Below are 26,086 nucleotides of genomic sequence, written 5' to 3' on the forward strand. Positions count from 1 at the left end.
CCTCAGGCCTCTGTTCTTACCGAGAGACACAGGGGTGAAATCTGATTGGATAAAAGCTCAACAGAGCAAGACAGTAGCTGTGCAATGAGGAAATAAGCCAATGGGAAAAATAATTTTATAAATTACACATGTAGTGTATTTATGAAAAATTATTAAATTATAAAATAGATAACTTTGTGATTCTGTTTAGGCCAGCAGAGAAAGCCTTGCAGGCCCTGACGGATCACCAATGATCAACTTTAGTAATCCCAAAGGAAATTCTTGTGCCAGAGATTACAACAAAAACAATCCAATAAAAAATATAAAACATATCTGAACAATAGAATAGAGTAATATGTATTATGTGGATAAGAAGTAGACACCAGTGCAAAATAGAATAGCAGAAAGGTAAATATAGTTTTTTTTTTAATCTACTAAATCTAAGAAAAAGTAAAGTACAACAAACATAAGATTAGAAACAAGAGTTCTCAACACTACCTTATTTGATCTGTCCCTATACATCTGGCTGACCTGCTTCTCAGACAGAAACACCTAATTCTATTTGTTTGTTTGAAAAAAAACAACAACAAAAAACATCTATTTCCTTTGGGCGTAAATTGCCGAAATTGTGATTTTAATCCATAGACTGTAATCGCTATAGATACAAAAAAAAGAGGAGACGAATCTGCGGCTCTTAAATAACGTTAGCGTTAGCTTTTGAAAAGTAAAACTTTATTGACACAACCTGCGTGCGCAGCGATCAAGCAGGGTTGTCCTTCAGTCATAGCCTAAGCTATCCAGATAGCCTTCACCTAAGCGTATTGTTGGCGTACCTGGAACAACAGTAACGTTACGTTAAAAGGAAACTACACCGTTGTGGACCATGGCGGCAAGACTTTTGCCCCTAGTGAAGTTAGTATTTTTACTCCACCTGTAATTTCCCTGAAGTCATTGCTGCTGTAGTTAGCTAAGTGCTAGCTACACTATTAGCATGTTAGCTAACTGACGATACGTTTAACGTTGCTGTCAGTTTGCCCGAGAGCTTTCCAGCTGTCCTCTTCAAACACTGTGTTTACTGGTTGCATAACTAGTTGGCTCAATAACTAACAAGTAACATTGTTACATACGTGTGTTGTCTATCAGTTTGACATGTTTATAACTGGATACAGAGGAGGGATATCTGGTGTTGGAGTCTGAATGCATTTGTTCTTTGATTTTCAGACTGGCCACCAAGGTGACCATTGCAGGAGGAGCTCTGTACATCGCCTGTGACTCTGGTCTGTTGGGAAGCAGTGAGCAGGGCTCAGAAGCTCTAGAGAAGGCCAAGGCTGCAATACCCCCCGCCATAGAGGAGTGGATGAAGTACTTTGGCCTGGAGGTAATGCTACAGATAAGCTGCATGTACATATTTTTCCCCAAAATGACCCTGCAGTAGGCAAACAAACCAGTGTCTTATACAAAGGTTTTAATGATTCACACAATCGATGAAAGAATAGATTTATGTTTTAAGTGTCCTCTTATCTCATGGCCCATCCCTCATGGAGTTATAAGATGAAAATAATAATGTATGTACAGTGCATAGCTTACACAAATCAGTTTTAAAAGCAACAACGATAGTAATATAATCAAAATAAAGCAACTTGCCTGTTTATTTCAGAATGAAGAGGCAGTAATGTCGTTGTAATCTGGACACAAAGATACCTTTATTTCTCTTTGGTGGGCTAAAAAGAACACGCTTTTCAGTCAAGTTAGTAGTCGGTAACAAAGTGTCAGTGTATTCTTTCTACAGAATATTCCAATTATATTTCCTAATGTTTCATATTTCTAATCCCGTGTTATTCGGGTAATATGCCCACTTTTGCACAAAACTGTCTGCCCTCCATCTTCATTGACACTGGTAGGCCTGGCGCACTATTTAACCGCATGAAGCCAAAAAATGATAGCTTTCACATTTCACTTCAATATCTCTCTCTGTACTGGTTTTCAAATGCTGCTATATTTAACAGCGACAAAGCACTGTACTGTTTCAAACTAAAGAGCCTTCCTCCTCTCTGCAGACTCAGCTTCCAACCATACCTAAAGTTGAATTCTCCCCGGTTCAGGCGTGGAACTCTGGTAAGAGCTGAATGAAAAGCTTGTTTCTTTTCCTGTTTTTTGTTTTTTTTCAAAGAAAGGTCACTCATTCGATAATGTCATGAGTTTGTATTTTGAGCCCAGATTTGAAATTGTGGTTCTGCAGCTTACTTGTCCGATGCAGTGGTCTTGTTGGCATTTCATCGGGGCAGTAATTAGTTTCAGCATCATTAATATTATTATTTTAAAATGGTTAACAACCTAAATGTGTTTTCAATGCCTCAAACCCAAACCATTGATTTCTTTGATTTTATTTCAGGGGTGCGGCAGTCAATGTCATTTCTTTCGGAGGCTCCAACAAATGCAACTAAATACACAAACCAGGGTTTGCAGTACCTGAAAGACCTCACCAAGTGAACAGGAACTCTCCGGACAGCCTGACATTTATCAATCTTTTTGAGTTTTGCACTTAAATAATGACGTTACTTCTTCAGACGTTGTTGGTCCTCCCAAGACAGAAGAAACAGCCCAACATGAATGAAAACAGACAAAAAGAAGTTGTGTGAAAGTCAGCTGCATGGAGGGCAGTCTCTTGAAAGGGTACTGGGGTTCTCTAAAGGATATTGGCATTGTATTGTACATAATGCTCGGAAGCTAAATTTATTTTTAAAAACATTTTCATTTTGTGTATACCACCATATTTAACTTTGCTCAGTAATGTCTAATATACAGTAGTTATTTTCCCCTTTGTTCTCTTAACTACAGTACCCAAATGTTCTGAAGAGTGTCTGTCTTATATTTGCATATATTTGTGACTAAACAATACATCCATCTTGAAACACGTCCAGTCTTTAGTTTGATTTGTTGAGGTGGAAGCTGAATGTTAAATCTAGGCGGCGTGTTCAAAGAACCAGACCAAGCAAATGTGCAAAACTCTTTATTACTCATGGCAGATTAACAATGACACAAATTGCCTGTCGATGCTGCTACAACTTCAGAGCAGGAAGTGATCTAATGCATGAAGAAGACTGTGCACAGTCATTTGTAACGACACGAACACCACACAGCACCACCAGCGGTGATGTACAGTGTAAACCTCTTTGTTATTTTTTTTCCATTTTTATGTGGGTTTAACAAACCGTACCGCTTCTGTCACACATTGTCACTTCTCCACTGTCAAAATAAAGTTTTCACTGTTGAGATTATACAGTAAGAGCATACCTACTGACAGACTGGCTCACTGTGGAATACACTGAGCGACTTGGAGAAGACCGAGAGGGCAAAAACCAATTCAGCCGCTAGTGACAAAGTTGGGAGGAAACCAATATGGCAATCGTACATGTCATGTTCGCAAGAGAAAGAGACAAAGTTGTAAAGACTAGAACCAGAGCTAGTTAGTTGCTGTCAACAAACTGGTTTGTCCGTTGATTATACCGGGTAAATATTCAGTTTATATCTTATGTAAATAAACGACCCTTTCACTAAAAGCTGGTGGTTTTGATGACATTCATATAAATGAGAGTAATCACAACAGGCAACATTACAAGGCATTTTACACAAGTTGTACATATTAAATACTGTCATCTAAATGTATTGCAACACTTTTTTTTTTTTCTTCATGCGTGAAAGCATTTATTCTGCCACATTTGCTCTTAAGGAAAAAAGCATTTTGGGGGGGAAACTATATAGCGTACCATAACCTAAACATGTAAACTTTATACAATAAAGTGCTCCCCACAAGATCAACAGTGAGCTTATACAACCAATGAAGATGTGTGTAATATTTAAAGTACATTTTCATACGGCATTAAGAGCAAAACACAGCACTGATATGAACTAGATGGTCGCAAAACTTTCCTCAAGCTGTCAGTGTCGCCACTTCTGAATGAAAACCGAATAGCAGCCTTCATACGCAATGACTCAGTAAGAGCAGTGACTCGGTAAGAGCAGTGACTCAGTAAGAGCGCAGGTAGAGATGCGGTATGTACAATATTGCAAAGATGACAAGCCGGAAGGCACTTTTATGATTTGTGTGGGATCAAATTTAAATGAGAATTTAGCAAACTGCGTCTTCATCACCAGTGCAAAATATCCAATACGATGCTGAATATGGTGCAGGAGTACATTTCCACATGAGTGTAATTCATCTAAAAGGCCTTTGTAAATATAAGGGCCCCACTATGCTGATTTTTGAAATCGTTTCATTCCTTCCTTCCAGTACTAACACTAAATGTGATAATGTTACATGAATACAATACAAAAAAAATGTATCGGCCCATTTAATTCAACAGACACCTCAGTGGAAGGAGTCTAGATATAATGTGTATATCATGCTTACTGGCGAGTTAGACGATCCAAAGAAAAGTCTCAAATGAGTATTTTGAGCAGCTTTTTGAGTCATACTTTAATTAAGATAATACTTTAAAAGAACAAATCAGAGTATCTCAAAGACAGCAATACAAATGCAGTAACAACTGCACTTTGCAGCTGTTGGGCAGTGAAATCTTGGACTGTCCAAAACATAACAGTATAAAGTAGAACAGCAACAATAACACAATCCAATCTCCTCGAAATATGGCCAAGCATAGCGGTGCTACAGTTCTGCTGTGCATATGAAAAAACAGATTGCACTTTTAAATTTTTTTTCTCTTCCGAACAATGAAGCATAATAACTATTTAACCCTGACATGGTTTTGGGAGAATCTGATCGGACCGGGGGGGGGGGGGTGGAACAGAAGCAGATGGAGGGAGGCTGCAGAGTGTCCACCATCTCTAGGTGGTTTTCACCAGGTCATAGACATGGATATGAAAGTCATCATCGTATTTGATGTAGTAGACGGAGGGCTTGGCCGGGACCTGGTAGATGACCAGGCCTGTCCTCTTCACGCCCTTGTCAGTAACATACTCCACCTGTTTCCCCACCAGACTCTCCGTCTCTTCTCCTGGCTTCCTGTCTGCGGGCAACAGGTGTTTGTTTTCTGAGGAGTGAAACATGAAAACAAGTCACGTTTAAGTCGGAGTTAGATCGAAACGTTCCCGGCGTGTCACTCACCAAACACCGCCGACAAACGAGTATCTCAAAAGTCGGTATACAATAATGTCCCGTTTGGTTTATGAGCAGAAACATGCATGAAAAGTATTAAAAGTAAAGGTTCTGTGTTATTCTTTAAATGGTCCATCTCATCGTTACTCCATCACAAAAATGTGCTTCCGCTCTCTCATTTTTTTTCTCAAATCCAATTTGCTCAATGTCAATATTACGTCACTAAATTTACAGACCTAGAAATTAAAAAAACATTCCTCATAATTGTCAAGACTTTCCAGACAAGTGTAAGAATCCTCTGTGTATATATCTCATGAGTTAGTCAAGCTTGTAATCTGTTGAGTGAAAATAATCATGGACACAAAGCTTTAACAGACTGAAATATTAATATACGAGTTTATACAGGCCGCAGTATCTTAGTGTCTTTCACGAAGAAGTCTCACTATCTGAATTAAAATGTGATTAGGTGTTACGGTGCATGTGTGCCAAAGTCAACAGAATCATTTTCAAACGTCACATGGCAGATCGTTAAAGCTTCGGGGCAAAAACAACATTCAATAAACCTTTACGAGTCATGAATCTGTCTTTGTCTCACACACAAATCACCAGTACCTGCTTCAGGCAGAATCCTGAGGTCTCCGTCAGCGTAGTCGTCCCACAGCTGGTACATATAAAGTACGGGGTCCTTTTCATAAGTGATATAATACCAGTTGGTCATGATGGGAGCTCTGGAGAGGACCATGCCTCGCCACTCGTTCTTCTCTCCATCCTCCTTTTCAAACAGATGCTCCACAGCTTTGCCCACCAGCTCCTCCGCCCCTGGAGGTATCTTAATCTTGTTGTTTACTTACGGAGACACAGCCGCAAAAAAAAAAAAAGAACACGCAATGTAAAAGTGAGAAACATGGCGATTGATAATGCAACTGCTTAATTAAGCGGCTTACTAACTCACCAACTTTCTCCGACAGGATCTGCAGGCTGGACACTCTCTCGTCCTTGAACAGCTCGATGCCGTAGACGCAGTCGAAGCCGTCGTACTTCACCATGAAGAGAGACGGGTTCACGCTGAGCCTGTCCAGCACCGTTCCCTTCCATTTGCTCTGGTTCCCCTTCTCGCGCCAGTTGTGCTGAATGCGGACTCCCAGAATGCTGTTGGGATCCGGGGTCAACGTGTCGCTCAGCTCCCCGCTACTCCGCTTTCTGGTAATACAGTATGAATAAGCAGGTCAGCGGCTGCCGCCATCAAAAACCTGCATTATATGCAGCGTGAATGAAAAACATTCATTCCAGAAGTAAATATATATATGTAGGATATTGGGTATTTACAGTACTGTGTACCTGGATTAATCACGTTGGCATGTCGCTGTTTGTGACATTATAGTTACTATTACATTCTGTTCAATAACCACCGTTTACAGCATCACGTGATTGACATACACAGTAGCTTTGTTTTCTACATACCTGCCCCTTTTCTTGGACATGCCTCCAGAAAGTCAAAGGTCACTGATTAAGAGAAAGACAGAGCAAGGTTCAGGTATTATGTGAGTGAGCGAGACAGCTGCCAAACTTCACATGTACTGTTGTACTACACAGCATGAGGAAGGCCTCCGCTTCAGCTGAGAGGCTGGCCTTGTCTGGAAGAGACCCGAGACTGACAACTCCAGCAGCCAATAGATTAGCATGATGGAACAACTTCCTGGTTATTTACTTTGACTACACAGCCATGGAGGTCACGGTTTGTCATGCACAGTCTGCTGAGGCGAGACTGTGTACGTTTGTCATATTCGTTGCACAGCCTCAGTTGAGGATATTTTTTTTTAAAAGCCATTGAAGAAAAAATAAAAATCATGGCTGACACAAGTTCAAGAGCATATGACAGCCATTTCTCTGTGTCTGACAAATTACAGTGTGTAACGTTAGCCGGGTGCATTTTTAGTGGAAACAACTTATATATTAGCTACACACATGTAAAATATGATGAGGCGAGCCCGATAAACTACGCGTTAAGTCATGCCGTGTACCACCTGTGCTGGACTAAATCCAACACACCTACACCTCACACTGTAGGTTGTCAATACCACTCTGTCCTAGCTTCAATGCAGATGTTACTGTGAGATCAGTGGAGGCGGCTAGCTTAGAGCTACACCCGCTCTTCGGTGTGTCTCCCCCCGCTGACGACAGGTAACAAACACCGGTGACAGCTGTGTGTTAACAGCCTCGGAACATGTCTTCGTTACCTTTACGCAGATTTCATGTCAGTATTGTTCGGCTCGTCTGGCAGAGAAATGCTGCCACACACACACACACCAAGCCCGCCTGTGTAAATCTCGCGAAACCTGTGGAAAATGGGAGATGCGGAGAGGAGACTCTAGTTCCCGGCGAGCCCTCGGTCACCACGACCGCGGAGACGGACGTGAACACGCGCGCAATGCATACTGGGAGTTGGAGTCTTTTGGTGACAGTGGTTCTTGAGTTTTTAACGACCGAAGTTACACAGGTGTTGCAGACGGTACTGCATGCTGCGTTCGGGTGTTTTCGGAAATAGCGTAATTTCGGCATTAGTGCGTGTGATTGACATGAAAACGTACACAACCCAACAGACCACAACAGGCGAAGTGAGTCCGGGATTTTCTATGACGCCAGAGTTTCCTAGAATTTGACTTAAAGGGGCAGACTGCGTAAGATAGGTGTCAGCATTACATGTAAAGTTCTACATGTGATTTTGATTATGTTTCCGACTCCACTCTTTTTGTAACATGTACTGCCCATGACAACATTTTGCATCTTTAGTTCCCAAAAAATCAGCAAACACACAACACGACAGTTGCAAATGGGAGCACCAGAAGGCAGCAGCGGTGATGATCTTGAAATATTATCTGAATCATTCAGATAATAGATGTATGAATGCATGTATGAATGCATATCACTATCATGGGCATCATACATCTGCATGGGCAGCTACATTCACCACTCGGGAAGCAATTAAGGGTTAGTGAGTATGTGCAACTGATTGGGAACATCTGGGCTCCTGCCTTAACAGATGTTTTACAGCAAGGTAGTCATACTTTGTCCCAAATGGAATCTTACAGAAAACAGTGTATTTGTAATGTCCTGAAATACGATCCTCTCTGCACAACTTCAATGCACCACTGTCACCTGAGCCTATATCGTCATTATTGTAGGAGCCAAAAAGGACGAGTACATTTTCTTGATATGAAAAAGTGTGCTGCCAGGCTGTGGTTGGTATCCTGCGATATATTGGTAATAAATTGGCACCCGCTGATGACGTCATGGTCTTTTCGTGCCAGCACAGGGCGCGCAGCCCCAGGACGCCGACAGCCGAAGTAGTGTTTCAACATGTTTTAAATGAGTTACTTGTTCATTTGACACAGCGACAGTTACCGTCTTTCTTTGCTTTGAGTTGCCGCGGCATGTGCTTTACTTTTGTTGTTGTAGTTGAACACACTCACGTACACGTTAACCTTTCATCCGCCTCACCTACTGGACGACAAACCGTGAGTAACCTGAATGGATGCAACTTTGTTGAGCACTTATCTTGGCGATATTTCCATGGCAAGAATGCAGCCATCAAAAATGATGCCACGTTATTAATTACATTATATAATTAAAGTTGCAAATTCCGGTTGCAGTTTACAGGCTGTAAATGCGCATATCACATCACGCTGCGAACTAAACAGACCTCACTCAGGCTGGACTTGTAGTTCAACTGAATGCCACGCCTGCTCAGCTTTCCAACCACTTTTATTCTTTAATAAATATGACAGTTACATGTATGCTGCAAGAATGACCTACCTACCAACCAAATATGCGAACATGAACAAAACATGACTCATAAAATACAATTTTCTCCAAAGTGGTGGTGTCACTGTCACATTTTGTCAATGCAATTAGCATTCCCATTGTCATTTTTATGTTACGTTCAACTCACAGAAATGTGTTTGCATGTTGTTTTTTTGTGAGAGTTTTGCAAAAACGAGAAGTAACACAACACAATGTATGACCTCATTTTATTCACCACGGCAATAAAACAACATAACATCACGTGCGTGTACATTAAAAAGAGCCTTATCTTGAAAAGTAGATCCCAATCAAGCATGCTGACATATTGCCGTTCGATCTAATCATCTTAATTGTTTCTTAACACGTCTGAAATCCATTCCCTGAAGGACGATATGCGTGTGTAGACATCAGGGGTCCTGGGGTTTCCGCATTGGCGTCCAGAGAAGGAGACGACGCCTGCTGCAGCTCCATCACACACCAACGGACCACCTGAATCCCCCTTTAACAGAAACAAATACACTTTGTTTGAAATAGCCTCTTTTTTATTATTACCTGTGCTCAATATTAGTTGCTTACTGCACACCTAAAATAAGGTGCCGTCATTTTGCACCAGGGAAAACATCTTTCTATAAACAAGACAATCTCCGATCTTTACAGGAGAAGATGTTTAGTGTCTCTCCATCTTTACGCACAACTCCTTTTTAAAGTTTAGTTTGATTGCTCGATCGATGTCTTGCCAGTGCGATCTCTTACCGAGCAGAAGCCTTGAAAGACGCGGGCCCCTGTGCCACAAACCATAGTCCTGGTGATCGGAACGCCTCTCCATCTCCTGCGACATGTCCGCTGTGACAGGGCGGTCACGTTGACTTCCTGGAGCCTGATCGGTAAGGTGCCGTTATCCCCTACATCCCCCCAGCCGGCTGTGATGCACTGACTGGATGCGTTCAGCCGTCCCCTTTTCGGCAGGATCAGCTGCACCGCTTCAGTCAGTTGGGCTCCACTGCTGAGCTGAGACGAGGACATTAACGGTAGAAAAAATGTCATCTCAACATCATGTTGTGTGCTTTTTGCGCAAGCAAGAAAACACGATATACTCGCTACATAGCAAAATGATGTTTATGTAATAAACGGCAGTTTAAACTATCCTCACCTTTAGGAGCATGATGTCATTTGCATGTCCATCATAGTTGGGATGTGGAATGGATCTGACTGCACTGAACTCCTGCTTTGTAGGCTCATTAGCGGTCAGGGAACCAGCTCCAAGTACAACTGTGTAAGGTCTAGAGATCACAATTGGACATTTAGATATGCTCTCAAGGCCGATAATAATCTCTCTTAACAGAAATCATTTGTCTGTCTGTTTAGAGAAATCATACTGAGCACTCTCAAAGCATAATTTGAGTTGAAAGATACATTTTTCTATCTACGAATTACTGCTTTCCACTGATTTTTAAGTACAGTACAACAATTGCAGAGACTTGAAAGTGAACATTTGTCAAAGAGGTTTTAAAAATGACTCCTGCTTGAGACTTGGCTTCAGTTTGACAAAGAAATAAAAACTAATGTAATGTTAACTATGATGGATTACTTACGTCGGGCAAACTAAAAAGTCCCTGCAAGTGGATTTTCATACAGAATTGAAACAGGTGGCCGCGATATGAAAACATATTGGTTTAAAAAAAAAAAAAAAACCTTACATGGGTATCTGGCAATGTGCTGCCGTGAGCACGAAGTCCTCTCTCACCAGGGCTCCCCCGCAGTTGTGGCGACCTCGGACTTGCAGCGAGGCCATGTAGGGGCGCGATTGCGGGGCAGAATCTCTGCCTCCAACAATGTAAGAACCATCAGCTCCTGAAACACAAAAATCTTCATGCATTATTTCACCAGGTATGTTTTTCAGGTTTGTAGTGAATGCAGATGTATGTCTTTGCTAGAGAGCTTACCATTTAGGACAAAGAGCAGCAGTAGCACGGAACTGGTTGCCATGGTCTCTGGTCAAATCCACACCTGCTACTCACGGTCTTGTCATTTTTAGAGGAGAAAATGTCTTACTTATCCTGTGGTCTTTATTGCTTCAGTGTGTTTGCTAACATGCCCTGAAGTCATTGGTGGGATTACAAAATATGTGGTTTTTGGATTTCAAAAAACAGGGCTTCATAATTGATGCAAGAAACCGGTGGCGATAGAGCCATTTGTGTCACCCAAAACAATCCAACCACTTGTTTAGCAAAGGTAAACATTTAGGGTTAAATGGTAGTTAAAGTCCACAAAGGGGCAAAAAGAGAAAAAAGGGCCGTGTGTGTGTGTGTGTGTATGTGGCGGATTCTTATTAAGTTGTGGTTTATTCCTAAATCATACTGCTTAGATTTAAATCTTGCAAAGTGTGATGAGTTATTTCGCTTTCCTCTTTTCATCCCGTTGCATCACGTTGAGTGTTCAAAAGAGAGTTCTTGAGAAAGATTGTGGTTTTGCGTAATGCAACGTAGGCTCCTGCAAACAGCTGCTCTACCAGGCAACTGAGTCTCTCAGCTGTTTGGGATTGGGAGCATCAATTTTATATTCACAGGTAAAACTGTATTGAGTGTTGAGTATTTAGTACTTGTTGGCACTGTTGAGCTCAACTGATCACTGGAGGAAGAACCTTTGCATTTGTTTTATTGACTATAGCACCACCAGTACCTCGCTGCAACTCAGCGGTTGCTACGCGGCCAGACAGCTTTGTGAGTTTCATTTTGTTTTTGGCAAAAATGTATGAAGTGTCTTATACGACAACTTCAAGACAATAGTCTGGATTCATCGCTGCTTGATTTTGGGTTTCAATGAAGGGCGTTGGGGGGGGGGGGGGGGGGGGGGGGGGGGGCAGGCCAGTGATGGGTTGTTTTCGTTCAATCACACAGTGCTGCAGTGGTCATTGGAGACACACCTCGCAGAGATTTGTTTTTTATTGTTTCAAACCCACTGCTTCTATAATTCTCTACATTTCAGTAAGTCCCTTAACGAGTGTCCTCACTGGCCAACTTCTGTGACCAAACGTCTTCATGAATATCTGCCAACACAAGCCAAGCTCCTGGAAAAGGATAGTGTTGCATAAAATGTGGTTTCTAGTCCAAAAAAGGTATAAACATCTTACATCATCTTGAAAATGAACAAATCAAAATACACCTCCTCACAGGGTGATTCTGCTGGTGTGCAACAGGCTGGCTGTTGGTGTTGCGTCTTTCAACTGTAACTACCCAACGTCTGTACCCGATGTACCCAACGTCTACATATCTCAAAGTTCCTCTTCCTTTTTCAAGTCTGCCCCATTTATACAGCAGAGTTTGATCTTCAGTTTTATTTCCATCTATTTTAATTTCCTGCCACATTTTACAGGCGATGCTGTTTCGCAACTTTGCAAAGCATATATGTGACTAATACATGTGAAGGAGCGAACTCAAACTGCAGGGCTTCAGTACAGTATTTTTTTAATTTTTTTTTATAAAAAGAGTCACCTGTGATGAGCTTGAGACCTCGGGCAGACTGAACACGGAGGATGTGTCCCCATCACAAATACATTTTACAAATGAATTCAGTCCATGCAGTTGTCTTGTGTATAAGATCAGTGAAGTACATTTTTGCAGCTTTAATTCTGTTGGTATGGTCAAACCAAATGAGTCATTTTAAACGGGTAACATGCTACCACGTTCTAATAAGGCCCCCTTAATTCATGCTTTATAGATGAGTTATAACTCATTTATAAGGGTTAGGGTACGAGGTACAAATACTTAGCATGGACCAGACAGAAGTTATTCGCTATCACGTTTGTACTCCACTTGATTCACACGCTCAACATAACCATTATTATTACTGTCGCTTTTGTTCACTTAAATACAATTTGTGTTTTCTGAGGACATTGTTAAAGAAGGAAATCAAACACGGTATTTGCAATAAACTTTTATTTTGAATTTCGGTCACACTGATTGAACGCAAAACCTCCATAGTACAGTGAACGTCTGCTTTGCAAGACTTTCACTTGTAACGTTGGAGGATGCCATTGATCCAGGGAAGGTACTTTGATACATCGGTGTAGACGTTGGGTCGATCTGGGTATTTACAGATGTGGTTATAGTTGAAAGACACAACACCAACAGCCTTCCCGTTGCACACCAGAGGACCACCAGAATCACCCTGTGAGGAGGAAGAGGCTTCATCAGCGTATTCATTATGTGATTTTAGAGGTTTGTAGCATTTATATACCAGCTGACATGTTCTATTAACAGACAGAAAACCCACCTGACAGAATCCTTTCTTTGTGCCATATCCACCTGCACAGATAACATTGTCAGGAAGATTACGCCACACCTGCGTGCAGTCTTCCAGGTTGATGATGGAGACGTCCACCACTCTCAGATCAGCAACAGCTGGACCACGAGTCTGTATAGCTCCCCATCCAGCCACCTGGCAGTCGTCTTGGTTGTTCATTCCAGATGTGGGAAGAGGAATTGTTTGCACCCGTCCGTTCAGTGAAACCTTCTTAGACAGCTGGAGACACACAACGCTACAACTAATGCAATGTCTAATAACAATTGCTGGAATATGGAGCTGATGATAATAAAAAAAGATGACCCAACAAAGTGATGTCACCTGGAAATATGTACTTACTTTGAGGAGCATGATGTCAAAACCTTTTGCTACATTCTTATAAGATTCGTGTTTGTATTTTTCTTGAATGGATATCTTGTTTTCATCATTAACTCTCTTGAGATCGTGGGTGCCAAGAACAACATGGGTGATGCCACTGAATGACAAAGGGGGTGTCAGTACATTTTCTAAAAACTATAATGTATAATAATAATTTCTCATTTTTAAAAAGTTGGTTTATGTATCTTGACATCTTTTTTTCAATTCATTTCTAATTACATGATTTAAAGATTGCTGGAAGAGGAAATGCTCCTCACAGGTCACAGTGCGCAGCAGTGAGCACAAAGTCCTCACTGATCAGGAACCCTCCACAAATATGACCTACGCTGTTCTGCACCGAGGCCATATACAGCATCGAGTTCTCCGGGGCTAGTTCCCCATTTATGATCTCACTCCCATCTGCTGCAAAGATAAGAAAATCTAAATGAGGTTAATGTCCCATTAAATGGTTGGAAAATGATGATAATACTTTGAGAATCTTACCGCTTTGTCCGAGATACGCCAGGAGAGGAAAGAGCAGAAATGCGTGCAGAGGATGCATGATGCCTGCAAGACAGCTGACCTGTCTCTCTTCTTGGGGCTGTCATGCAGACACTTTTATACAGCTTTGCTGTGTTGGTTAGCGTGATCCTCATGTTTTATCTTGACTTTTAACCGCATCCTTTGACCAATGTCTGTTTGCCAGTTTGCAACGTATGTTATCTTTGCATCATCTTGTTTTTTTTAAATGTTTTCTGATGTCTCAACAGCGTGAAGCACTTTATGATCAACATGCGATGACTTTCACATTCGGTCACATTCTTCCTCGCATACCTTTTATGTCTTTCATTATTCACTTTTATATTTAGGACACTTTCAGCCTCTTGGTTGAGTTCATTCTAGGCCGCCTTTCTTCAATCGCTGGAAATGCTTACTTAGAATTATAACTGCAGACTTTATGTCTCAGTAGAAAGTGAAATAAAATTATTAAAAGATGAGAAAATAAATGATTGCATTTACATACACAAGGACTGTCACTTTCTATAAAAAATTTGAATTTTAAACAAACGCGGGACATCTTTTTACATTTGAACTGTAATGACCTGTTTGCTTTTCTTGAAATGTCCTTCTCCAGAAATCCATTTATCTTCCTCCTTCAGCCATTGAGTGTTAAAAAAAACAAAGCTCGGTGAAATAAAATGAATCTACACCAGGCAAAACGTTAAAAATGTCATGTCAATGTCATAGCTTCTTACATATCTTTCAACTTGAACTCTTACTACTACTAAGTTCTGCTAGCGAGCTTCAGTTTCACAACAGTCACGCTAGCCCACTGACCAATCACGCCGCACGTTAATGCTGAGCCGCACGTTAATGCAGACGTACTTGGCTAGGCCACCCAGAAAGCTCTGGCACGTCAAAGAATACGCCCAACATGTCAAACTACAAATCTGATTGGTTCAAGACTGTGACAATCAACAATATCGTGCCCATTTACTTAATTAAACTGCAAATGGATTCCTGCAGGCCTCGGGCCTCTTTTCTTACCTAGAGACACAGAGGTGAGATCTGATTGGATAAAAGCTCTACTTAAAACAAGCTGCACTGGAAGCAGAGCAACTGAGGAAGACCGTAGCTGTGCAATGAGATAATAAGATAATGGGAAAATAATTAGAATACATGTCGTGTATTTATGACAAATGATTAAATGATAAGCGATAACTTTGTGATTCTGTTGAGCCCAGCAGAGAAGGCTTAGCTGGCCCTGACGGCCCACCACTGCAAAATACATGACAAGGACGTTACCTCTGTTGTCTTGTAACAAGTCCATGTACTGCACAGCATGAAGGTATTTTCCCCAATCATGATTCCAATCCTGAACTCCAAAAAAACAAGAACAATATTGCCTTAATTAATATCCCATTTGTAGACTAATAATCACATTTTGCAAATGTACGAATTTGAAGCATACATTTGTTCATTTATTCTCTTTCTTCTTGAGGTTCATCCTTCAGGCGCTGATGTTTCAGTTACTGTTAATGAAACAACTTGCAGATCTGGTGCTGCAGCATATGTGTAATTAGTACGTGACAGATTGGTGCATGGCTATTTTCTTCCTTCTCCATTTTTTTGTTTTTGACAGTTTAAATATCTATATTCTGTTCATTCTGGGCCTTTTCCGACCTTCTTGCCACCTGTTTGTGGAAACAACTTGGTCACAGCAAGTCAGCTTATGTTCCAATAATCTAACCAGTGAAGAACACAAATGCAACAACAATATCCTTTGGTGTAGAAATACTTGGCACAGCCCGCTGAAACATTTCTCTGAAATCTGCATCAAACTAGACTCACCACAGTTTCCAGGTTCAGGTTTGAGTTTCGTTCTCACGGTTATGAAACTAATGCTAATCACCACAAACATGCACAGACCTAGACAGAAAAAACTTGCCTTACATATGACATTGTGTAACATATAGTATTCGGTAAAAATGCACTCTTGCTGTCATGTTTTGTCGTTCACATTTATTCATTGTCATTATATTGCATCATTCAAATCAAACTGCATCAGAAGCAGTTTATTGCCAAGTATGTGACACATGCAAGGAGTTTGGCTTGGTGACTGCTGCGTGACAATAAACTGTGCAATAGTAAAAGACATCATTTAAAAAAATAGTACGTTGAGACAAGAATGTTGTTCCCTGGTGAAGAAAGCTCATATGGCTTTATTTCTTAAGGACACTTAAGAAGGCAAAATTCCCGTGCCAAGTTCTTGTCAACTTTTACAGAGGTGCAATAGAAAGCATCCTGACTGCAAACATTACAAACTGGCATGGGATGTGTACGGCACAGGACAGGAGGGCTCTACAGAGGGTTAAAACCGCCCAGAACATCATTGGTACCCATCTACTACCAATCATCTACCCATCTACCCCAGCCGCCTGGAAAAAGATACGGAGGTGTCAGCTGCCGAACCACCAGACTTCAAACCAGCTTCCTTCCTCTGGCTGTGAGACTCCTTAATTCATCCTCCGCGCTCCATAAATATTATGTCGATTTTTGTTGTTTTCTTTCCTGTCCAGCAAATTGGGACTACAATCTAAATTCCGTTGTGCAACCCTGTGGTGCAATGACAAACGAAAGCCCTTGTGACCTTGTCACCCTGTGATTATACTCGGCAGAGAAGGCCGGAGTCAGACCAAAGGGTTGCATAGTTTCTCTACTTTTTGACCATTAGTGGGCGCCACTCCAACAGTATATGTCACGTCTGCCCCCTGCAGTGCGTTACAAAACTCCCTCAGTCCAAGCCAAACAATGTGTCCGTCATCCTTCAGAGAGAGAGAGAGAGTTGTGTGATGCACATTCATCCAGAGGAACAGAATAGAAAATGACACATACTGCATTCAACTTTCCTTGCACTTCAGTCAAGGAGAAAGCCCTGATGAAGCAATGCAGACGTGACAATACCTGACTACACCATGAAAGCATACTGATGCAAAACTATGTGTAAGTTTGTGCTTACTACGTTGCTTGTGCCTCAGGAGGTAGAGCGAGTCTTCCACTGATAGGAAGACATGGCGGTCCGATCCCTGGCTCCCCCAGCCCGCATTTAGAAGTGCATTTGGGTAAGCTACTGAACCCCAAAGTATCAAAGTACCTCTGCCATCAGTGTATGAATGAGTGTTTGAATTGGGTAAATGTTGGCTTGTGGTGTCAAGTGTGTTGAGTGATCGGAAGACTAGAAAGGCGCTATATAAATGCAAGTTTGTTACAGTCAGCAAATATTTTCCTGAAGGAATCGTTTTGTTAAAGCAGGTATTTTTGCGCAGCACCCTGGTCCAATATTGAATACGTCATTGATTCATTTGACATATGTTTTAAGTTATAAATGTACACGTCTAAATATGGACTGACTCATTAATGTCTTTTCAATAATTCATTTGATTGAAATATTCTATGGTTCGAGTAGATTTTGAAATTGTCATGGCCTATGTGTCTTTATATTGGTTACACTTTTCATGTGGATTCAAATTAGCGCCAACATGCACACCCTCAATATGTTGCCATGGACTGAGAACCAAAAGAATCCCAGTTATTCAGGACTCTACTCTTGTGGTCATGTTATGATCACGAGGGGACATGCCCTGTTGTGCATGTTAGTACATTTACGACTACGTGCTTTGCATTTCCACGTGTTGCTCATATTGTGACATGTATGTTATTAATGGCCTACAGTTGTTGCTAAAATAATACATGGGAGTTTTAAAATCACATTGACAGTATATTTATGTATTTATTTAAAGGATCCCCATAAGCTGATGCCAATGGTAATAGCTAGTCTTCCTTCAGTCCTACATCCAGTACATCATATCTATGATATACATACTGTAAACATTACATTTGTGCTGCATTATGTTCATTATATGTGGATTATTAATTGTGTAAAATGAAAGCGATAGATCGGGTAAATGTTCAAATGAGGTAATATCCTATTTGCAGCCTGAAGAAAATACATTGTGCAACTTATCATTTTGTCTGAGACATACCACAACATAAAACAAAAAACCTGTATCATGGCGACAGGATGATTGAGCTGTTGTATTGTGGCTGTCAAGTCTGCCCTCTTTATACAGCAGAGTTTGATCTTCATAGTTTTATTTCCATCTCTTTTAATTTCCTGCCACATCTTACGGTCGATGCTATTTCGCAACTTTTTAACGCATCATGTGACTAATAATGTGAAGGAACGAAATCTAACTGCAGGGCTTCAGTACAGGATGTGATGCTCCTTTTTATTTCATTAATTTTATTACATTTTTATTATTATTATGTGATGAGCTTGAGACCTCGGGCAGACTGCACACGGGGGATTCATGCTTTATAGATGAGTTATAACTAATTTATAAGGGTTAGGGTACGAGGTACAAATACTTAGCATGGACCAGACAGAAGTTATTCGCTATCACGTTTATACTCCACTTGATTCACACGCTCAACATAACCATTATTATTACTGTCGCTTTTGTTCACTTAAATACAATTTGTGTTTTCTGAGGACATTGTTAAAGAAGGAAATCAAACACGGTATTTGCAATAAACTTTTATTTTGAACCTCCATAGTACAGTGAACATCTGCTTTGCAAGACTTTCACTTGTAACGTTGGAGGATGCCATTGATCCAGGGAAGGTACTTTGATACATCGGTGTAGACGTTGGGTAGATTTGGGTAGCTACAGGTGCCATTGTTGAAAGACACAACACCAACAGCCTTCCCGTTGCACACCAGAGGACCACCAGAATCACCCTGTGAGGAGGAAGAGGCTTCATCAGCTTATTCATTATGTGATTTTAGATGTTTGTAGCATTTATATACCAGCTGACATGTTCTATTAACAGACAGAAAACCCACCTGACAGAATCCTTTGTCTGTGCCATATCCACCTGCACAGATAACATTGGCAGGAAGATGACCAAGATGACTCCATTGCTCCTTGCAGTCTTCCAGGTTGATGATGGAGACGTCCACCACTCTCAGATCATCAACAGCTCTGCCACCAGTCTGGTTATATCCCCATCCAGCCACCTGGCAGTCATCTTGTTTGTTCATTCCAGATGTGGGAAGAGGAATTGTTTGCACCCGTCCGTTCAGTGAAACCTTCTTAGACAGCTGGAGACACACAACGCTACAACTAATGCAATGTCTAATTTCATAACAATTGCTGGAATATGGAGCTGATAATAATAAAAAAAGATGACCCAACAAAGTGATGTCACCTGGAAATATGTACTTACTTTGAGGAGCATGATGTCATTACCACTTCCTACATTCTCATAAGGTTTGCGGAAGTATGATTTAATGGATATCTTGTTGTCATCATCAACACTATTGAGATCGTGGGTGCCAAGAACAACATGGGTGATGTCACTGAATGAGAGATAACAAAGGGGGTGTCAGTACATTTTCTAAAATTATAATGAATAATAATAATAATTTCTTATTTTTAAAAAGTTGGTTAATATATCTTGACATCTTTTTTTCATTTTATTTCTAATTACATGATTTAAAGCAGGGGTCTCAAACTCCCGGCCCGCCACGTCATTTTATGTGGCCCGCGAATCCGCCAGCAAAAAAAAAAGTTATTATTTTTTGTTTTTTTAAGTTAGACTAATAATAATAAAAATATCCCTATTGTCGAAATTATGAGATAGAAAGTCGAAGTTATTCGATAGAAAGTCATAACTATGGTAGAAAGTCATAATTCTGAGATAGAAAGTCAAAATGATGAGATACTTAAACACAGTCATAGAAGCAGCTCTTTGGCTGGTTACTGTACATTTAACATGGAAATGTATTGTGAGCACATTGAAGACTACTTTAAACTGTGAATGCAGAGAGTTATCAATATGTTACGAGTAGTTAAATTTACAACCGGCCCTTTGCGGGCGACCATGATGCTGATGTGGCCCGGAGTGAAAATGAGTTTGAGACCCCTGATTTAAAGATTGCTGGAAGAGGAAATGCTACTCACAGGTAACAGTGCGCAGCAGTGAGCACAAAGTCCTCACTGATCAGGAACCCTCCACAAAGATGACCTACGCTGTCCTGCACCGAGGCCATATACAGCATCGAGTTCTCCGGGGCTAGTTCCCCATTTATGATCTCACTGCCATCTGCTGCAAAGATAAGAAAATCAAAATGAGGTTAATGTCCCATTAAATGGTTGGAAAATGATGATAATACTTTGGGAATCTTACCGCTTCGTCCGAGATACGCCAGGAGAGGAAAGAGCAGAAATGCGTGCAGAGGATGCATGATGCCAGCAAGACAGCTGACCTGTCTCTCTTCTTGGGGCTGTCATGCAGACACTTTTATACAGCTTTGCTGTGTTGGTTAGCGTGATCCTCATGTTTTATCTTGACTTTTAACCGCATCCTTTGACCAATGTCTGTCTGCCAGTTTGCAACGTATGTTATTTTTCCATCATCTTGTTTTTTATGTTATCTGATGTCTCAACAGCATGAAGCCGAGAACTAAAAACATAAGTAGCAAATGTTCAAATGAGGTAATATCCTATTTGCAGCCTGAAGAAAATACATTGTGCAACTTATCATTTTGTCTGAGACATACCACAACATAAAACAAAAAACCTGTATCATGGCGACAGGATGATTGAGCTGTTGTATTGTGGCTGTCAAGTCTGCCTTTTTTATACAGCAGAGTTTGATCTTCATAGTTTTATTTCCATCTCTTTTAATTTCCTGCCACATCTTACGGTCGAGGCTATTTCGCAACTTTTTAACGCATCATGTGACTAATAATGTGAAGGAACGAAATCTAACTGCAGGGCTTCAGTACAGGATGTGATGCTCCTTTTTTATTTCATTCATTTTATTACATTTTTATTATTATTATGTGATGAGCTTGAGACCTCGGGCAGACTGAACACGGGGGATGTGACCACATCACCAACACATTTTACAAATGAATTCCTCACATTATTTCTGCGTCAGTGCAGCCATCAGTTGTCTTGTGTATAAGATCAGTGAAGTACATTTTTGCAGCTTTAATTCTGTTGGTATGGTCAAACCAAATGAGTCATTTTAAACGGGTAACATGCTACAACGTTCTAATAAGGCCCCCTTAATTCATGCTTTATAGATGAGTTATAACTCATTTATAAGGGTTAGGGTACGAGGTACAAATACTTAGCATGGACCAGACAGAAGTTATTCACTATCACGTTTATACGCCACTTGATTCACACGCTCAACATAACCATTATTGTCGCTTTTGTTCACTTAAATACAATTTGTGTTTTCTGAGGACATTGTTAAAGAAGGAAATCAAACACGGTATTTGCAATAAACTTTTATTTTGAATTTCGGTCACACTGATTGAACGCAAAACCTCCATAGTACAGTGAACGTCTGCTTTGCAAGACTTTCACTTGTAACGTTGGAGGATGCCATTGATCCAGGGAAGGTACTTTGATACATCGGTGTAGACGTTGGGTTTATCTGGGTATTTACAGTTTGCAGCTCTGTTGAAAGACACAACACCAACAGCCTTCCCGTTGCACACCAGAGGACCACCAGAATCACCCTGTGAGGAGGAAGAGGCTTCATCAGCTTAGTCATTATGTGATTTTAGAGGTTTGTAGCATTTATATACCAGCTGACATGTTCTATTAACAGACAGAAAACCCACCTGACAGAATCCTTTCTTTGTGCCATATCCACCTGCACAGATAACATTGTCGGGAAGTCTACCCCACATCTGCTTGCAGTCTTCCAGCTTGATGGTGGAGACGTCCACCACTGTCAGATCATCAACAGCTGGACCATGAGTCTGTGTAGCTCCCCATCCAGCCACCTGGCAGTCGTCTTCTTTGTTCATTCCAGATGTGGGAAGAGGAATTGTTTGCACCCGTCCGTTCAGTGAAACCTTCTTAGACAGCTGGAGACACACAACGCTACAACTAATGCAATGTCTAATTTCATAACAATTGCTGGAATATAATAACAATAAATAATAATTATACGTTGTATTTAGTGCTAAAAGGCACTCAAAGACACTTTATATGGTAAAAACAGAAACATCATAACAGTAAGAAAGAAAAATAAGCACGAAATATGGAGCTGATAATAAAAAAGATGACCCAACAAAGTGATGTCACCTGGAAATATGTACTTACTTTGAGGAGCATGATGTCAAAACCTTTTGCTACATTCTTATAAGATTCGTGTTTGTATTTTTCTTGAATGGATATCTTGTTGTCATCATTAACTCTCTTGAGATCGTGGGTGCCAAGAACAACATGGGTGATGCCACTGAATGAGAGATAACAAAGGTGTCAGTACATTTCTTTTAATTATAATGTACAATAATAATAATTTCCTCATTTTTAAAAAGTTGGTTTATATATCTTGACATCTTTTTTTCAATTAATTTCTAATTACATGATTTAAAGATTGCTGGAAGAGGAAATGCTCCTCACAGGTCACAGTGCGCAGCAGTGAGCACAAAGTCCTCACTGATCAGGAACCCTCCACAATGATGACCTTTGCTGTTCTGCACCGAGGCCATATACAGCATCGAGTTCTCCGGGGCTAGTTCCCCATTTATGATCTCACTCCCATCTGCTGCAAAGATAAGAAAATCTAAATGAGGTTAATGTCCCATTAAATGGTTGGAAAATGATAATAATACTTTGAGAATCTTACCGCTTCGTCCGAGATACGCCAGGAGAGGAAAAAGCAGAAATGCGTGCAGAGGATGCATGATGCCTGCAAGACAGCTGACCTGTCTCTCTTCTTGGGGCTGTCATGTAGACACTTTTATACAGCTTTGCTGTGTTGGCTAGCGTGATCCTCATGTTTTATCTTCACGCATCCTTTGATCAATGTCTGTTTTCCAGTTTGCAACGTATGTTATCTTTGCATGATCTTGTTTTTTTATGTTTTCTGATGTCTCAACAGCATGAAGCACTTTATGATCAGCATGCGATGGCTTTCACACATTCGTTCACATTCTTCCTCTTTTACCTTTTATGTCATTCATTCTCCACTTTTACATTTAGGTCACTTTCAGCCTCCTGATTGAGTTCATTCTAACCCTCCTTTCTTCTTTTTTTATGAATAATTGCTCAGCAACATGAAAGGACTTTTGTTAGATGAATTCAATAAGTGAATAACTCAGATGCAACACCAGGATTCTGTATTGTGGAAGTCAAAATGTGTCACTGTGGCCATACGGGTCACTATGAATCCATTCTTGATTCTCCTCTTCCTTTTATTTAGCTCATGATTTATTTGCGTCATCTTTCAGTTTTGGTCATTGTGGACCCACTTCACCTCACAAGTTCACAACAAGACTTAAATTGGGTGAATTTGATGACTCAACAGCACTTTGTTGAACATCTTTTTTTTATCATGCTAAGATACCAGATCGTAATGATTTTAGTATCTTTATTCGTATCTGTATTTGAATCATTTGGCTGTTGGGGGTTTTGGTTAAACAGCCTACTCAAACATTTTCTTCTGAATTCATATGACGGTATCAGATGAACCACAGAAACAAGTTTCCGGCTTCAGTTTATGCAAGACTCTAAATGTAACCGTCTGCAGGTTGACAAATATACCTCCAACACATGCAGGCGAGCGCACACATACACAAACCAAGGGAGGACAAATCTATGGTGATACATTCAGCATGGTCATGAAAACCAAAACAACAGGCTTGTACTGAGAATGAAGCAAAGGTTTATTTCTTATTTCTCTCGTTTTCACATTGAGGTCTTGCAAATTGGATTTGAAAATGCTCTTCATCATCGATAGAACATACACCAGGAAAGAGTTGCCTTTTAGTCTGGCACTGAGTTGGATTGGCTGCAGAGCAAACTTGGTCCAAAAAGGTTTTGTCCATATCTTTTGTAAAGGATCCCCCTACAGTCTTTGACATTTGAAAGTGACATTTTATTTTCATTTCAGATATAGAGCAAACGGTGACGGGGCAACTTGAATACTGCAATGCCTCCACAATAATACGTTTTATTTATAAAGCACTCTTCAAGCAAAAAGCACACCCGTTGTGAATTCACACGGCGTAAACGGATAACTGCAAGAGGTTGAAAATAATAATTAGCGTACAACATATCAGCCAGCTCATGATAAGAAAGAAAGGATGCGAGTTGTTAAGAAAGGCCATTCTGTAAAAGTCAGTTTAAAGACGAGATTTAGAGTCAGCGACAGTGTCAGCTGACCTCATGTGGAGGTGGACAGCTGTTCTACAGCAGAGGAGCCAGTACAATGCAATGCAATCAGAGAATTGTTACATTCAACAATTATTTAGCTTGAGAATCCTTTTGATCCAGGGAAGGTATTTTGATATATTTGTATAGACGTTGGGTACATTTGGGTAGTCACAGTTTTTTTTCATGTTGAAAGACACAACACCAACAGCCTTCCCACTGCACACCAGAGGGCCACCAGAATCACCCTGAGGAGGAAGAAGCTTCGTTTGTTTATTCAGTCTCTAGAAGACGAGAAACCATTCAGACTAAAAGACGTTGACGTTACATTTTTGTGTTAATGGACAGAAAACATACCTGACAGAATCCTTTGTCGGTGCCATATCCACCTGCACAGATAACATTGGCAGGAAGATTACCTCGAATATGACCCCATTTCTTCTTGCACTCCTCCAGGTTCACGATAGGCACGACCACCTCCTTCAGGCCGTCGACGACTTTCCCACCAGTTTTTGTCAAACCCCATCCGGCCACACTGCAGTTTGATTGATCTTTTACCTTCATCTCCGTGTTTGGAAGTGGAATCGGTTGTACTCTTTTGCCCAGTCGAGCTTTCCTAGACAGCTGGAGACACACGGAATGACAAAGTGACAATTAAAAACCAGCAAGGACCAATTCAGAGCATACGTCTTGTCCTCTTTCAGAATTCAAGTTCAGAAAATAATCGGTGGAAGTAGGAGCTGTCCTTAGTATTGATATCTGTGCTTTTCATTTTTACAGTTTTGGGCGGACTAGAACTGAATAAATCAGAACATGAAAGAAAGATTTTACTGTAAAAATGCTTCACCTGAGACTGTTGGGCTGATTGAATATCAACTTACTTTGAGGAGCATGATGTCATCCCCTTTGTTGACATTGACATAAGATGGAAACTTGCATGTCTTTACACGGTATCTCATTGTGTTATCAACCTTCTGGAGATTGTGGGTGGCGAGAACGACGCTGGTGGGATTCCTGAGGGAATGATCAGTGAGCGGTTGTCAGCAGTGTTCATTAAGTTGTGTTGACAAAATCAATGAAAAGATTCACGGAATATAAAATTCTTTGGATTTTTGATGACATGATTGAAAGATTGCTGAACGAGGGAAGTTAACTCACAAGCGCTCACAGTGCGCTGCAGTGACCACAAAGTGTTCATTGATGAGGAATCCTCCACATACATGAGCGCCATTGTGCTGCACTGAGGCCATGTACAGCATTAACTTCTCTGGGACATTCCTACCATTTATGATTTCGCTCCCAAGGGCTGAAAAGATAAGAGGAAAAGAAGGACGAGTTAATGCAGCATTTGGGTGATCAGAGACTTAAGACCAGACGTAGTAGTCTTACCGTAAAGTCCAAGATACAGCAGGAGATGAAGAAGCAGAGACCTGTGCAGAGCATGCATCATGCCGGTGATACTCATCCTGTTCTCTTTGAGGTGTCAAGTCGACCCTTTTATAGCACAGTTTGCTCAGTAAGGGACCCGTGGTTAAGGTCCGCTTCGACAACACCTCCTAAGCTACATCCTCTGTGCGTCGGTAACACGTCATATAGTGCTGAGTGCATGCGGTCAGTAAAGAAATGCAGTGTTGCCGCTCTTATAGTCAATATAAAGCGTCTGGTTCAGCAGCCGCAGCAGCCTGAAGCACGTACACACATGATGTGATCAGCATGGGATGAGTTTTCACACAGTCTGTTTGGAACCAATGTATTCTCTTCTCCATTTGATGGCATTTGATAT

The 26,086-nt window shown here is 40.8% G+C and overlaps 6 protein-coding genes across 7 annotated transcripts; 1 reads left to right on the forward strand and 5 right to left on the reverse strand.

Moving 5' to 3' along the window:
* Window positions 1–735: 735 nt before the first annotated feature.
* micos13 (mitochondrial contact site and cristae organizing system subunit 13) lies at window positions 736–2,895 on the forward strand. The gene is made up of 4 exons (XM_079267455.1): window positions 736–891; window positions 1,201–1,357; window positions 2,037–2,094; window positions 2,372–2,895. The coding sequence occupies exons 1-4, from the start codon at window positions 863–865 to the stop codon at window positions 2,467–2,469; spliced, it is 342 nt and encodes a 113-aa protein (XP_079123581.1). The 5' UTR covers window positions 736–862; the 3' UTR covers window positions 2,470–2,895.
* Window positions 2,896–4,430: 1,535 nt separating this feature from the next.
* On the reverse strand, window positions 4,431–7,442 carry LOC306776675 (spindlin-1). The gene is made up of 5 exons (XM_079267454.1): window positions 7,333–7,442; window positions 6,557–6,598; window positions 6,048–6,295; window positions 5,708–5,941; window positions 4,431–5,030 (listed from the first exon to the last, which is right to left on the reverse strand). The coding sequence occupies exons 2-5, from the start codon at window positions 6,574–6,576 to the stop codon at window positions 4,825–4,827; spliced, it is 708 nt and encodes a 235-aa protein (XP_079123580.1). The 5' UTR covers window positions 6,577–6,598; window positions 7,333–7,442; the 3' UTR covers window positions 4,431–4,824.
* A 1,664-nt stretch (window positions 7,443–9,106) lies between these two features.
* LOC306776201 (serine protease 57-like) lies at window positions 9,107–10,955 on the reverse strand. Its single transcript, XM_079266820.1, has 5 exons — window positions 10,840–10,955; window positions 10,594–10,747; window positions 10,047–10,176; window positions 9,650–9,904; window positions 9,107–9,395 (listed from the first exon to the last, which is right to left on the reverse strand). The coding sequence occupies exons 1-5, from the start codon at window positions 10,880–10,882 to the stop codon at window positions 9,243–9,245; spliced, it is 735 nt and encodes a 244-aa protein (XP_079122946.1). The 5' UTR covers window positions 10,883–10,955; the 3' UTR covers window positions 9,107–9,242.
* A 1,949-nt stretch (window positions 10,956–12,904) lies between these two features.
* LOC306776557 (duodenase-1-like) lies at window positions 12,905–14,146 on the reverse strand (the record flags this gene model as incomplete). Its single annotated transcript, XM_079267268.1, has 5 exons — window positions 14,060–14,146; window positions 13,834–13,978; window positions 13,538–13,673; window positions 13,169–13,417; window positions 12,905–13,063 (listed from the first exon to the last, which is right to left on the reverse strand). The coding sequence occupies exons 1-5, from the start codon at window positions 14,115–14,117 to the stop codon at window positions 12,905–12,907; spliced, it is 747 nt and encodes a 248-aa protein (XP_079123394.1). The 5' UTR covers window positions 14,118–14,146.
* Window positions 14,147–18,701: 4,555 nt separating this feature from the next.
* LOC306776558 (uncharacterized protein) lies at window positions 18,702–22,851 on the reverse strand (the record flags this gene model as incomplete). Its single annotated transcript, XM_079267269.1, has 10 exons — window positions 22,778–22,851; window positions 22,552–22,696; window positions 22,249–22,384; window positions 21,762–22,010; window positions 21,509–21,656; window positions 20,309–20,398; window positions 20,083–20,227; window positions 19,346–19,478; window positions 18,963–19,220; window positions 18,702–18,857 (listed from the first exon to the last, which is right to left on the reverse strand). The coding sequence occupies exons 1-10, from the start codon at window positions 22,833–22,835 to the stop codon at window positions 18,702–18,704; spliced, it is 1,518 nt and encodes a 505-aa protein (XP_079123395.1). The 5' UTR covers window positions 22,836–22,851.
* Window positions 22,852–23,837: 986 nt separating this feature from the next.
* On the reverse strand, window positions 23,838–25,811 carry LOC306776251 (granzyme B(G,H)-like). Of its 2 annotated transcripts, XM_079266878.1 has the most exons (6): window positions 25,693–25,811; window positions 25,462–25,609; window positions 25,185–25,317; window positions 24,862–24,927; window positions 24,661–24,692; window positions 23,838–24,551 (listed from the first exon to the last, which is right to left on the reverse strand). In XM_079266878.1, exons 1-6 carry the CDS (start codon window positions 25,766–25,768, stop codon window positions 24,488–24,490), a joined length of 519 nt encoding a protein of 172 aa, XP_079123004.1. In that variant the 5' UTR covers window positions 25,769–25,811; the 3' UTR covers window positions 23,838–24,487. The 2 variants fall into 2 exon arrangements, with proteins under 2 accessions (XP_079123004.1, XP_079123003.1); XM_079266877.1 differs by having other exon boundaries at window positions 24,661–24,927.
* Between the last annotated feature and the right edge of the window lie 275 nt (window positions 25,812–26,086).

The sequence above is a fragment of the Melanostigma gelatinosum genome (genome assembly GCF_949748355.1).
Source record: "Melanostigma gelatinosum genome assembly, chromosome: 4".
NCBI lineage: Eukaryota > Metazoa > Chordata > Actinopteri > Perciformes > Zoarcidae > Melanostigma > Melanostigma gelatinosum.